The 14006-nt window shown below is 44.2% G+C and overlaps 1 protein-coding gene across 1 annotated transcript in view; it reads left to right on the top strand.

Annotated features, from left to right (window-relative positions):
- ankfn1b (ankyrin repeat and fibronectin type III domain containing 1b) overlaps positions 1-13802 on the top strand; it is a gene marked incomplete at both ends in the record, with an annotated part of 321927 nt that extends 308125 nt beyond the window's left edge. The window contains 8 exons of the mRNA XM_083636085.1: positions 3094-3309; positions 4930-5096; positions 5823-5973; positions 6732-6900; positions 7522-7688; positions 11931-12138; positions 12709-13379; positions 13491-13802. Of these exons, the coding sequence (XP_083492211.1) occupies positions 3094-3309; positions 4930-5096; positions 5823-5973; positions 6732-6900; positions 7522-7688; positions 11931-12138; positions 12709-13379; positions 13491-13802 (2061 nt within the window). The remainder of the gene's footprint in view (positions 1-3093; positions 3310-4929; positions 5097-5822; positions 5974-6731; positions 6901-7521; positions 7689-11930; positions 12139-12708; positions 13380-13490) is intronic.
- Between the last annotated feature and the right edge of the window lie 204 nt (positions 13803-14006).

Below are 14006 nucleotides of genomic sequence, written 5' to 3'. Positions count from 1 at the left end.
CAGGACAACAACCACTCTCACTATTACAAGAAGTTACTGCAGGACAACAACCACTCTCACTATTACAAGAAGTTACTGTAGGACTACAACCACTCTCACTATTGCAAGAAGTTACTGCAGGACTACAAGCACTCTCACTATTACAAGAAGTTACTGCAGGACAACAACCACTCTCACTATTACAAGAAGTTACTGCAGGACTACAACCACTCTCACTATTACAAGAAGTTACTGTAAGACAACAACCACTCTCACTATCACAAGAAGTTACTGTAGGACTACAAGCACTCTCACTATTACAAGAAGTTACTGCAGGACAACAACCACTCTCACTATTACAAGAAGTTACTGCAGGACAACAACCACTCTCACTATTACAAGAAGTTACTGTAAGACAACAACCACTCTCACTATTACAAGAAGTTACTGCAGGACAACAACCACTCTCACTATTACAAGAAGTTACTGCAGGACAACAACCACTCTCACTATTACAAGAAGTTACTGTAAGACAACAACCACTCTCACTATTACAAGAAGTTACTGCAGGACAACAACCACTCTCACTATTACAAGAAGTTACTGCAGGACTACAACCACTCTCACTATTACAAGAAGTTACTGCAGGACAACAACCACTCTCACTATTACAAGAAGTTACTGCAGGACAACAACCACTCTCACTATTACAAGAAGTTACTGTAAGACAACAACCACTCTCACTATTACAAGAAGTTACTGTAAGACAACAACCACTCTCACTATTACAAGAAGTTACTGTAAGACAACAACCACTCTCACTATTACAAGAAGTTACTGCAGGACAACAACCACTCTCACTATTACAATAAGTTACTGTAAGACAACAACCACTCTCACTATTACAAGAAGTTACTGCAGGACAACAACCACTCTCACTATTACAAGAAGTTACTGCAGGACAACAACCACTCTCACTATTACAAGAAGTTACTGTAGGACTACAACCACTCTCACTATTACAAGAAGTTACTGCAGGACTACAAGCACTCTCACTATTACAAGAAGTTACTGCAGGACAACAACCACTCTCACTATTACAAGAAGTTACTGCAGGACTACAACCACTCTCACTATTACAAGAAGTTACTGTAAGACAACAACCACTCTCACTATCACAAGAAGTTACTGTAGGACTACAACCACTCTCACTATTACAAGAAGTTACTGCAGGACAACAACCACTCTCACTATTACAAGAAGTTACTGCAGGACAACAACCACTCTCACTATTACAAGAAGTTACTGTAAGACAACAACCACTCTCACTATTACAAGAAGTTACTGCAGGACAACAACCACTCTCACTATTACAAGAAGTTACTGCAGGACAACAACCACTCTCACTATTACAAGAAGTTACTGTAAGACAACAACCACTCTCACTATTACAAGAAGTTACTGCAGGACAACAACCACTCTCACTATTACAAGAAGTTACTGCAGGACTACAACCACTCTCACTATTACAAGAAGTTACTGCAGGACAACAACCACTCTCACTATTACAAGAAGTTACTGCAGGACAACAACCACTCTCACTATTACAAGAAGTTACTGTAAGACAACAACCACTCTCACTATTACAAGAAGTTACTGTAAGACAACAACCACTCTCACTATTACAAGAAGTTACTGTAAGACAACAACCACTCTCACTATTACAAGAAGTTACTGCAGGACAACAACCACTCTCACTATTACAATAAGTTACTGTAAGACAACAACCACTCTCACTATTACAAGAAGTTACTGCAGGACAACAACCACTCTCACTATTACAAGAAGTTACTGCAGGACAACAACCACTCTCACTATTACAAGAAGTTACTGCAGGACAACAACCACTCTCACTATTACAAGAAGTTACTGCAGGACAACAACCACTCTCACTATTACAAGAAGTTACTGCAGGACAACAACCACTCTCACTATTACAAGAAGTTACTGTAAGACAACAACCACTCTCACTATTACAAGAAGTTACTGCAGGACAACAACCACTCTCACTATTACAAGAAGTTACTGCAGGACAACAACCACTCTCACTATTACAAGAAGTTACTGCAGGACAACAACCACTCTCACTATTACAAGAAGTTACTGCAGGACAACAACCACTCTCACTATTACAAGAAGTTACTGCAGGACAACAACCACTCTCACTATTACAAGAAGTTACTGCAGGACAACAACCACTCTCACTATTACAAGAAGTTACTGCAGGACAACAACCACTCTCACTATTACAAGAAGTTACTGCAGGACAACAACCACTCTCACTATTACAAGAAGTTACTGTAAGACAACAACCACTCTCACTATTACAAGAAGTTACTGCAGGACAACAACCACTCTCACTATTACAAGAAGTTACTGCAGGACTACAACCACTCTCACTATTACAAGAAGTTACTGCAGGACTACAACCACTCTCACTATTACAAGAAGTTACTGTAAGACAACAACCACTCTCACTATTACAAGAAGTTACTGCAGGACAACAACCACTCTCACTATTACAAGAAGTTACTGCAGGACAACAACCACTCTCACTATTACAAGAAGTTACTGCAGGACAACAACCACTCTCACTATTACAAGAAGTTACTGTAAGACAACAACCACTCTCACTATTACAAGACGTAACTGTAGGACTACAACCACTCTCACTATCAAAATAAGTTACTGTAGGACTACAACCACTCTCACTATTACAAGAAGTTACTGCAGGACAACAACCACTCTCACTATCACAATAAGTTCCTGTAGGACTACAACCACTCTCACTATCACAATACGTTACTTCAGACCATTTCATATTTCCATATCCCTAATCCTGATACAGCTTTGAGGCTAAACATGTTGTTGGCTCCAATGTACTTTGTTGTTGTTCTGATGACAGAAAATGTGAAGGGAATATTAAAGGGGTCTGAAAAAGCCCTCTCTATCCCTGCTCTAACTTGCACTTGATAAATGTAATGCTATGATTTTCTCTCTTCGTGTTCCCTCCTCAAATTAACCTGCAAGTATGATCTGCCGTCTTCCCCCCAGGGTATGCTGGGGACTCAGGACCTAGGTCAGGTGTATTTTGAGCCAATCAAAGACAAGCATGGTAACGCACTGCTGGTGCTCCTAAAGGACATGAGTGCCTGTCCCAACCTGGAAGGGGTGCGCTGGACGCAGCTCTGCAAACTCCAGCTCCAACGCAAGTCCATCTCGTCCCCTGAAGAGCCCACAGCCTTGGACATGCTGCTCATTACGCTCCATGTGAGTCCTATGGGAGAAGATGGGCAGTGGTTTTGCACTTAGTTCAGTTTTGGAAAATGGATGATTGTTTGCTGTTGTTTTGGAAACAGATTCGTTTTTGCCAGCAGTGGTTGTGGTTTTTATCAAGCCCATTCTTTGCATTTTTGTTGTTGTTGCACAGAAATGTAATAAGATGAAACGGCTTAGTGTAAGGCACTTTCTCAAAAACAAAGTGCGCCAGAAAGCATCATATAACATTCATTTATTGGAATAGATGTAATCTGTTTTTGAAACTCAGCAATGCTATGACCGTCACAGCAACCATATTAACATGAGGCTCCATGGTTGAAACAATAGGACTGTAAATTTAAAATGTGCATCCAATTACAACTGATTACAGCTGACAACATTATGCAGACGCTCCCGCTTTAGACACACGTTAACGATCATAGCCCGCTTTAGACACACCTTAACGATCATAGCTCTCTTCTTCCAAATGTCACCTTTAGACACACGTTAACGATCATAGTCTTCTTCCAAATGTCACCTTTAGACACACGTTAACGATCATCGCCCGCTTTAGACACACGTTAACGATCATTGCCCGCTTTAGACACACGTTAACGACCATAGCCCGCTTTAGACACACGTTAACAATCATAGCCCGCTTTAGACACACGTTAACGATCATAGCCCGCTTTAGACACGTTAACGATCATAGCCCGCTTTAGACACGTTAACGATCATAGCCCACTTTAGACACACGTTAACGATCATAGCCCGCTTTAGACACACGTTAACGATCATAGCCCGCTTTAGACACACGTTAACGATCATAGCCCGCTTTAGACACACGTTAACGATCATAGCCCGCTTTAGACACACGTTATCATCATAGCCCGCTTTAGACACGTTAACGATCATAGCTCTCTTCTTCCAAATGTCACCTACTGTCTGAGGTATCTGTATTCAATTGACTTACCAACAGATTGATTTTAATACCAGATGCCAGGTCCATCCGTGGATCCAACATGAATGTTAAGCATCTCGTCTGGAGTGCCTCCACGTTTAACGCCATTCACTCAGTGGTAATCCGAAAGTTTAGCATGGCAGTCTTGACGATGATAATTTAGCTAATTGTTAGTGTTTTGGTGTTTTTGAACTAATGCAATTTAGCTTTGCAGTTTTGTTCGGGAGGTCCACTGTCTGAAACCAAACCACAAATCAATGTTCTCTGTGTAGCCTGGTAAACCTGATACCCGTTGTTGCAAGGCTGTTTTGTCTCCAGTGTAAGTTGGTTTGGTCTTGTGGTTCCAAAACAATGGCGAAGACTCCCTTTGACAAAACCACAGTCACAGAAATATTTGTTTTGCGGCCAGAACAAATTGTATGATGAAATACAGAGAAATGTGCTGAAGGGCTATTCTGGTGTGTTGACTTCCACGTTAAACAACAGTCTCTAAAGTCTTTAAAGCAGCAACACGCATGAAAACACCAGCATACAAATGAGTGTGAAGATGCCAACACCGACACTACGACCATCATCATCATCATCATCATCATCACTTTTAACATACCTTCTACATTCAGTCTCTTCCAACCCTCTCCCCTCTCGTCTCTGTTTCGGCCCGCTGGTCCCAGGAGAAGCTGGCGTACCACAGGCGGAGTAAGAAGCTGCTGTCCCCTGGCCTGTACCTGGGCTACCTGAAGCTGTGTACCTCCGTGGAGCAGATCCGAGCCCTGGTGCCCCAGAAACTCCCCAACGTCCTCTGTCACACCAAGATCCGTGACAACAGCAACGTGTCCAGGTGGGTCACACTGGCTGCTTCATTCGGCTGAGTGCATGTGTGGAGTAGGGCGGGGTGGACCGGAATTGAGTGTTGGTGTGTGTGAGCGTGCGTGCATGCGTGCGTGAGTATGTGTGTGTGTGTGTGTGTGTGTGTGTGTGCGTGCGCGTGCGTGCGTGCGTGCGTGAGTACGTGTGTGTGTGTGTGTTTGTGTGTGTGTGTGTGTATGTGTGTGCGTGCGTGAGTACGTGTGTGTGTGTGTGTGTGTGTGTGTGTGTGTGTGTGCGCGTGCGTGCGTGAGTATGTGTGTGTGTGTGTGTGTGCGCGTGCGTGCATGAGTACGTGTGTGTGTGTGTATGTATGTGTGTGTGGGTGGGTGGGTGTGTGTGTGTGTGTGTGCGCGCGTGCATGGGTGCGTGAGTATGTGTGTGTATGTGTGTTTGTGTGTGTGTGTGTGTGTGTGTGTGTGTGTGCGTGTGTGTGTATGTGTGCGTGTGTGTGTGCGTGCGTGCGTGAGTACGTGTGTTTGTGTGTATGCATTTTTGTGTGAGTTGTGTATTAAGAACAAGGATGTGGTGTATGCACATCCAAAAGCTTCATCAGTCAACTAAAATTGTAGAACAATGGAAAAGATACCTACAATACCACTGGAATGTGTGTCCATTGTTGTGTGTGTGTGTGTGTGTGTGTGTGTGTGTGTGTGTGTGTGTGTGTGTGTGTGTGTGTGTGTGTGTGTGTTGTTTGCAGGGAGGAGTGGCAGTGGCTGCAGGCCCTCAGCTCCCTGGAGGAGTCCTTGGAGATGGACCACGATGAACAGAGCGCTCCACATCGCCTCCTACAGGACCTCCGCAGTGCCACCAAGGACCTGATGGCCCACATCAACGTCCCTGGCAACCAGGTCAGAGGTCAAGCCAGGGTCAACCTGAAACAGTTGGCAACCTCACCAATAGCTGTACTATGGCTCTGTGGCTACCAAATGTGTTGTGTGGACTGACTGATCTTGACTGAACCAGTAGAATCTCCTCAATCTCCTCCCAACCGTGTAAATGCATCCATCTTCCATCTTCCACAGGCAGACCGAAGCAAAGGCTCAAAGCGAAAAAGAAAAAGAAAAAAAGATTGCAGCGGATAATGACCCATTTCTGGTCAGACCACTAATTCAGCGCGATTTTCGCAAAAGAACAAATATGGTTTGGATTCCCAAAAGCATCATAGCACTTTAACGGCCATTGTCCATTTGGCTTGAAGTAGAACAAATATGGCTTTAGGAATATAATTATTTTACCCGAGCTCTACAAAAGACCTGGACGTGCAATAACCCTTGATTATGGCAAACCATGCTGCTGCTATATTCCTTACTACCATCTTGGAGTTTGAGCTTCTGTTTCCACTTTCAAGACACTCAAATCCACTCGATAGTCTCAGCAATCTGTTTGTTTAGAGCATGGGGCCAGAATAGAAAGCCTTAAGTGTCATGTCGGGTGAAGTGCGTTATTAAGGTTCTTGGTTATATTAATCTTGCCGAGAGAGAACGCTGCATAAAGACTTAAACTAGATTCAGATGTCATTGAGCAGTTAGTTTTTTTTGTCTCTGCTTTAGGTTAGGGAAAACGTATGTGGGCCCCTCATCGAGATCTCTTGTCCGTGTGTGTCCAGGTACAAGACTTCCGTATCTACAGTCAGGAGGTGTTGGAGTTTGGGGAGAAGGTGTCCTTCCTGCTGCTGCTGCCTCCCTCAGATGAAGTGTGCACCGCCCCGGGCCAGAACAACCCCTACTCGCCCCGCTCGGGTTTCCTGACCCTGCCTCTGCAGATCTTTGAACTGGGTTAGTGTACAAAATATCTGCCACAAATGGGTTCATACAAACACAAACCCACAGAAACGCACACACAATCTGAAAAGCGTATGCATGTATGGGTCTATGTTTACTCCCTACCAGGGCCGGCCGTAATGGGGGGGAAAGGGGAAAGCCTTCTGGGGCCCAGCTGCTAAGGGGGCCCATGGAGGCTAGCAACAACAACAACAACAACAAATACTCACCATTACTTATTAAAACGTCAAGAATAAACATTTTATTTATTGTTGCTTGTGGGTATCCATACCCCATTTTCATTCAGATATCTTGCGGTGAGATGTCTGGTTTTTCCCTCGCCAAAATTTTGTCTAAATTTGGAGCATTATTTAGCCCCGCCCCTTCCCGACAAGCTAGCATGCTGCCTTAGGTCTTCTACTGTAGTTTCATATGATAGCAGAAACATGTCATTTCTGTGGGTGGGCCTGTGCGCTACATCTATAAATGGCACATCATTTGCTTTTGTCCAAAGCAAATTACAGTACATTTTTCAAGATTTTAAGTCGCACATTTTTTTGGGGGTCTGTTCATGCACTTACTACACACTGCAGATGACTCCAACTTGTTGTCACTTGATTGCTTGCTCCCCTCCAGTCCACTTCCAGGCGTATTGCCCCAGCTTCATCGCACAGTACTGCAGGGTGTCGGCGCTGCTGGAGCTGGAGTCGCTCATGTCCCAGCAGGCCCTGAGGGAGGCCTTCTCCGAGGCCGAGCTCCTCGCTGCCAAGAAGAAGCACCAGCAGGTCCACCAACACATGCAGGTATGGAGACCAGCAGGTCCACAACACATGCAGGTATGGAGACCAGCAGGTCCACAGCACATGTAGGTATGTGCTACTCACATTATTGCTAACATAGAGAGAGTGACATCAAGAGAGAATGTAGAGAAACAGTGGATGGATAAATCCAGAAGGAGGCGGTAATGCAACATAAAGGATGCCAACTGCCATAAAACACCACACTGATGACGAGAAATGGGCTCGACCCAGAGAATCTCTGGTTGAGCATGCAAAGCTAAACATGAGTTGGCATGAGCTTGGTCACACCCCCCAAAAAAGTGCCCATGGCACATCCTCTCCAGAGTCTCCACCCTGGAGTACTATAATACTCACAACTCTTCAAGCAGTTTGTGGTTGATTAAAAACAAACATTGGACCATAACACGTTATCATAGGTTTAATAGAAAGGCAAAAGTCATGCAGAAATATGCACAAAAGACAAAGAGATACAAGAGGCACAGCCAAATATTAGAGGCAGGCTAGTCAATGTTATATTCGATTATGTAACAGTCACTTCTTTGTAACAGCACATCCAGTCAGTATCAGTCGCTTCTTTGTAACAATATCCAGTCAGTATCAGTCACTTCTTTGTAACAGCACATCCAGTCAGTATCAGTCACTTCTTTGTAACAGTACATCCAGTCAGTATCAGTCACTTCTTTGTAACAATATCCAGTCAGTATCAGTCACTTCTTTGTAACAGTACATCCAGTCAGTATCAGTCACTTCTTTGTAACAGTACATCCAGTCAGTATCAGTCACTTCTTTGTAACAATATCCAGTCAGTATCAGTCACTTCTTTGTAACAGTACATCCAGTCAGTATCAGTCACTTCTTTGTTACAGTACATCCAGTCAGAATCAGTCACTTCTTTGTAACAATATCCAGTCAGTATCAGTCACTTCTTTGTAACAATATCCAGTCAGTATCAGTCACTTCTTTGTTACAGCACATCCAGTCAGAATCAGTCACTTCTTTGTAACAGTACATCCAGTCACTATCAGTCAATTCTTTGTAACAATATCCAGTCAGTATCAGTCACTTCTTTGTAACAATATCCAGTCAGTATCAGTCACTTCTTTGTAACAGCACATCCAGTCAGTATCAGTCACTTCTTTGTAACAGCACATCCAGTCAGTATCAGTCACTTCTTTGTAACAGCACATCCAGTCAGTATCAGTCACTTCTTTGTAACAGTACATCCAGTCAGTATCAGTCACTTCTTTGTAACAGCACATCCAGTCAGTATCAGTCACTTCTTTGTAACAGTACATCCAGTCAGTATCAGTCACTTCTTTGTAACAATATCCAGTCAGTATCAGTCACTTCTTTGTAACAGTACATCCAGTCAGTATCAGTCACTTCTTTGTAACAGTACATCCAGTCAGTATTAGTCACTTCTTTGTAACAATATCCAGTCAGTATCAGTCACTTCTTTGTAACAATATCCAGTCAGTATCAGTCACTTCTTTGTAACAATATCCAGTCAGTATCAGTCACTTCTTTGTAACAATATCCAGTCAGTATCAGTCACTTCTTTGTAACAATATCCAGTCAGTATCAGTCACTTCTTTGTAACAATATCCAGTCAGTATCAGTCACTTCTTTGTAACAGCACATCCAGTCAGTATCAGTCACTTCTTTGTAACAGCACATCCAGTCAGTATCAGTCACTTCTTTGTAACAGCACATCCAGTCAGTATCAGTCACTTCTTTGTAACAGTACATCCAGTCAGTATCAGTCACTTCTTTGTAACAATATCCAGTCAGTATCAGTCACTTCTTTGTAACAGTACATCCAGTCAGTATCAGTCACTTCTTTGTAACAGTACATCCAGTCAGTATTAGTCACTTCTTTGTAACAATATCCAGTCAGTATCAGTCACTTCTTTGTAACAATATCCAGTCAGTATCAGTCACTTCTTTGTAACAATATCCAGTCAGTATCAGTCACTTCTTTGTAACAGCACATCCAGTCAGTATCAGTCACTTCTTTGTAACAGCACATCCAGTCAGTATCAGTCACTTCTTTGTAACAGCACATCCAGTCAGTATCAGTCACTTCTTTGTAACAGCACATCCAGTCAGTATCAGTCACTTCTTTGTAACAGTACATCCAGTCAGTATCAGTCACTTCTTTGTAACAATATCCAGTCAGTATCAGTCACTTCTTTGTAACAGTACATCCAGTCAGTATCAGTCACTTCTTTGTAACAGTACATCCAGTCAGTATTAGTCACTTCTTTGTAACAATATCCAGTCAGTATCAGTCACTTCTTTGTAACAGTACATCCAGTCAGTATCAGTCACTTCTTTGTAACAATATCCAGTCAGTATCAGTCACTTCTTTGTAACAATATCCAGTCAGTATCAGTCACTTCTTTGTAACAATATCCAGTCAGTATCAGTCACTTCTTTGTAACAGTACATCCAGTCAGTATCAGTCACTTCTTTGTAACAATATCCAGTCAGTATCAGTCACTTCTTTGTAACAATATCCAGTCAGTATCAGTCACTTCTTTGTAACAATATCCAGTCAGTATCAGTCACTTCTTTGTAACAATATCCAGTCAGTATCAGTCACTTCTTTGTAACAGTACATCCAGTCAGTATCAGTCACTTCTTTGTAACAATATCCAGTCAGTATCAGTCACTTCTTTGTAACAATATCCAGTCAGTATCAGTCACTTCTTTGTAACAATATCCAGTCAGTATCAGTCACTTCTTTGTAACAATATCCAGTCAGTATCAGTCACTTCTTTGTAACAGTACATCCAGTCAGTATCAGTCACTTCTTTGTAACAGTACATCCAGTCAGTATCAGTCACTTCTTTGTAACAATATCCAGTCAGTATCAGTCACTTCTTTGTAACAATATCCAGTCAGTATCAGTCACTTCTTTGTAACAATATCCAGTCAGTATCAGTCACTTCTTTGTAACAATATCCAGTCAGTATCAGTCACTTCTTTGTAACAATATCCAGTCAGTATCAGTCACTTCTTTGTAACAATATCCAGTCAGTATCAGTCACTTCTTTGTAACAGCACATCCAGTCAGTATCAGTCACTTCTTTGTAACAGCACATCCAGTCAGTATCAGTCACTTCTTTGTAACAGCACATCCAGTCAGTATCAGTCACTTCTTTGTAACAGTACATCCAGTCAGTCTCAGTCACTTCTTTGTAACAATATCCAGTCAGTATCAGTCACTTCTTTGTAACAGTACATCCAGTCAGTATCAGTCACTTCTTTGTAACAGTACATCCAGTCAGTATTAGTCACTTCTTTGTAACAATATCCAGTCAGTATCAGTCACTTCTTTGTAACAATATCCAGTCAGTATCAGTCACTTCTTTGTAACAATATCCAGTCAGTATCAGTCACTTCTTTGTAACAATATCCAGTCAGTATCAGTCACTTCTTTGTAACAATATCCAGTCAGTATCAGTCACTTCTTTGTAACAATATCCAGTCAGTATCAGTCACTTCTTTGTAACAGCACATCCAGTCAGTATCAGTCACTTCTTTGTAACAGCACATCCAGTCAGTATCAGTCACTTCTTTGTAACAGCACATCCAGTCAGTATCAGTCACTTCTTTGTAACAATATCCAGTCAGTATCAGTCACTTCTTTGTAACAGTACATCCAGTCAGTATCAGTCACTTATTTGTAACAGTACATCCAGTCAGTATCAGTCACTTCTTTGTAACAGCACATCCAGTCAGTATCAGTCACTTCTTTGTAACAGTACATCCAGTCAGTATCAGTCACTTCTTTGTAACAGTACATCCAGTCAGTATCAGTCACTTCTTTGTAACAATATCCAGTCAGTATCAGTCACTTCTTTGTAACAATATCCAGTCAGTATCAGTCACTTCTTTGTAACAATATCCAGTCAGTATCAGTCACTTCTTTGTAACAATATCCAGTCAGTATCAGTCACTTCTTTGTAACAATATCCAGTCAGTATCAGTCACTTCTTTGTAACAATATCCAGTCAGTATCAGTCACTTCTTTGTAACAGTACATCCAGTCAGTATCAGTCACTTCTTTGTAACAATATCCAGTCAGTATCAGTCACTTCTTTGTAACAGTACATCCAGTCAGTATCAGTCACTTCTTTGTAGGGAACTGGATCCAAATTAATGCAATACCGGTCAAATATTTGACTGATGACTCTTTTACCGAGATAACTGATTGTGTCCTTGTTCCCTGCACAACAGCAAATGGAGGAGGTGTGGCGCGAGGCGAGGTGGATCATGGACGCTCTGCAGTATGCCCGCTACAAGCAGCCGACGGGGGGCATCTCCCTGGCATGGATCATCAACTTCTCCAAGGACGTGCTGCCAGAAAAGCCTCCCTCCACCTCCTCTCAGCCAGACTTCATGCCCTCCCCCCCGCCTTCCCCCGAACCCTGCCGCAAGCACTCCGGTCAGACAAGCATCACCTCTCATAGAATAGAGACTGGGGTTATATGACGCTGTTATAAAGATGTAGTTTACAAAACGTATACCTTATTACAGAATAATGCTGTATTAAAGTATGCCACCAAGCTGACTGAGGTGTGGAACAGAAGGAGGTTTGATATTAAACAGCTATAAAAGACACAAGAGACTTTTTACAAACACATCTGATGCCTGTCAATAAAAAGCCACTGTATACTGTCTACACTACAGTAGCAGTCAAGCTGATTGAAGGTGCTGGTTTTCATGATCTTAAAGCTGCTATGATCTAAAGGCTTATTGTTTCCTACTGTAGATAAATAGAAATAGTGAAGTTGATCTTATGTATGCATCTCTTTCCAAAGCCTTTCCATCAAAGCAAAGGGCAGCTACTTTAAAGAATCTAAAATATACGATAGTTTTTTGGTCACTGCATAATTCATGTGTGTTATTCCATAGTTTTGATGTCTTGAAAAATAGTAAAAAATAAAGAAAATGCATGCGTCCAAACTTTTGACCGGTAGTGTTAAACACCACATTTTCCCACACCATCCTGTAGATTTCGCCGGTCTGTCAGATGAGGAGGGCTCCTCCGAGGTGTTCCTCACCACCGACAGTGACTATGACTCCAGCCGTGCCCAGAGCCCCCGCGAGCTGGACCTGCTGCCCTCGTCCCCCCTCTCGTCCTACGCACCCCTAGAGCCTCGCGGCTTCCTGCGCAGCGACGGCAGCGGCTCCCTAGGAGGGACGGGCATCGGAGGAGGCGGGGGAACGCTAAGGGGCTCCACCCCGGACGTCCTGCAGGCCTCGGACCCGCAGCTTGGCAGGGAGAGTGAGAGGTGCGGGCTGGGTGGCTCTGGGAGGGAAAGGCGTAGGGGGGCCCCGGAACTGTTTGACAGTGACTTCATCCTGCCCAGCAGGCAGATCGAGCTGCTGCGCATCACAGAGAAGAGGCAGGCCTTCTGCGTGAGAACCAGCAGCTTGGAGTTCCCCTCCGCCATTTCACAGCCCTGCCCCGCCACCCGCTGGCACCGGCCCTCCTCTGTGGACCGGTGCTGCTCGGCCGAGCGCTGCCCGCCTCGCCCCCCGCCCGCCCGCACCCTGTCAGAGGACAGCGGTACCCAGAGGCTCTCCTCCCCCTCACCTGGCGCCCACAGGAAAGGCTGGCACGCCACTCTCAGAGTGTACCCACAGTACCGCACAGGCCTGCCAAAAGAGACCAGTGTCAAGGTACAGTGGAGGGATATGTTTGGACATTTAAACGTCGACCACTTTAAAACGTATACAAAAAAGTATTTTGTCCACAAAAGCTGACTGACTACTTCTGCTCCTCTCTCTCAGCTCCGCGTGACCCCGGGCACTTCGGCGCGGGAGATGGTGCAGCTGGTGGTGCAGGAGATGAACGGCGTGTCACGGCGCCTCCTGCTGGGCAGCAGCAGCAGCAGCAACGAGCAGGAGCAGTGTGTGTGTTACAGCCCCGAGCAGCTGCAGCACTTCGGCCTGGTGCTGGTGGTGGAGGACAGAGAGAAGTGGCTTCAGGATGACTTCTGTCCCCTGGAGCTGCAGAACCCGTGGCTGAGGGGCAAGCTGTGCGTTCGCATCAAGGAGTACTCCCCGCTGGCGCTCAAATACAGCCGCGCCACCACAGTGTGACATTCAACTCTCTTCTCTGATTGTGGCGTTACCGCCCACTACTGCGGCGTTACCACCCACTACTGTGGCGTTACCGCCCACTACTGCGGCGTTACCGCCCACTACTGCGGCGTTACCGCACACTACTGCGGCGTTACCGCCCACTACTGCGGCGTTACCGCACACTACTGCGGCGTTACCGCCCACTACTGCGGTGTTACCGCC

Source organism: Poromitra crassiceps, assembly GCF_964638095.1.
Source record: "Poromitra crassiceps genome assembly, chromosome: 4".
In the NCBI taxonomy this organism is placed as follows: domain Eukaryota; kingdom Metazoa; phylum Chordata; class Actinopteri; order Beryciformes; family Melamphaidae; genus Poromitra; species Poromitra crassiceps.
Note: the sequence above shows the minus strand (reverse complement) of the source record. Positions and strands in the feature narration are given on the sequence as shown.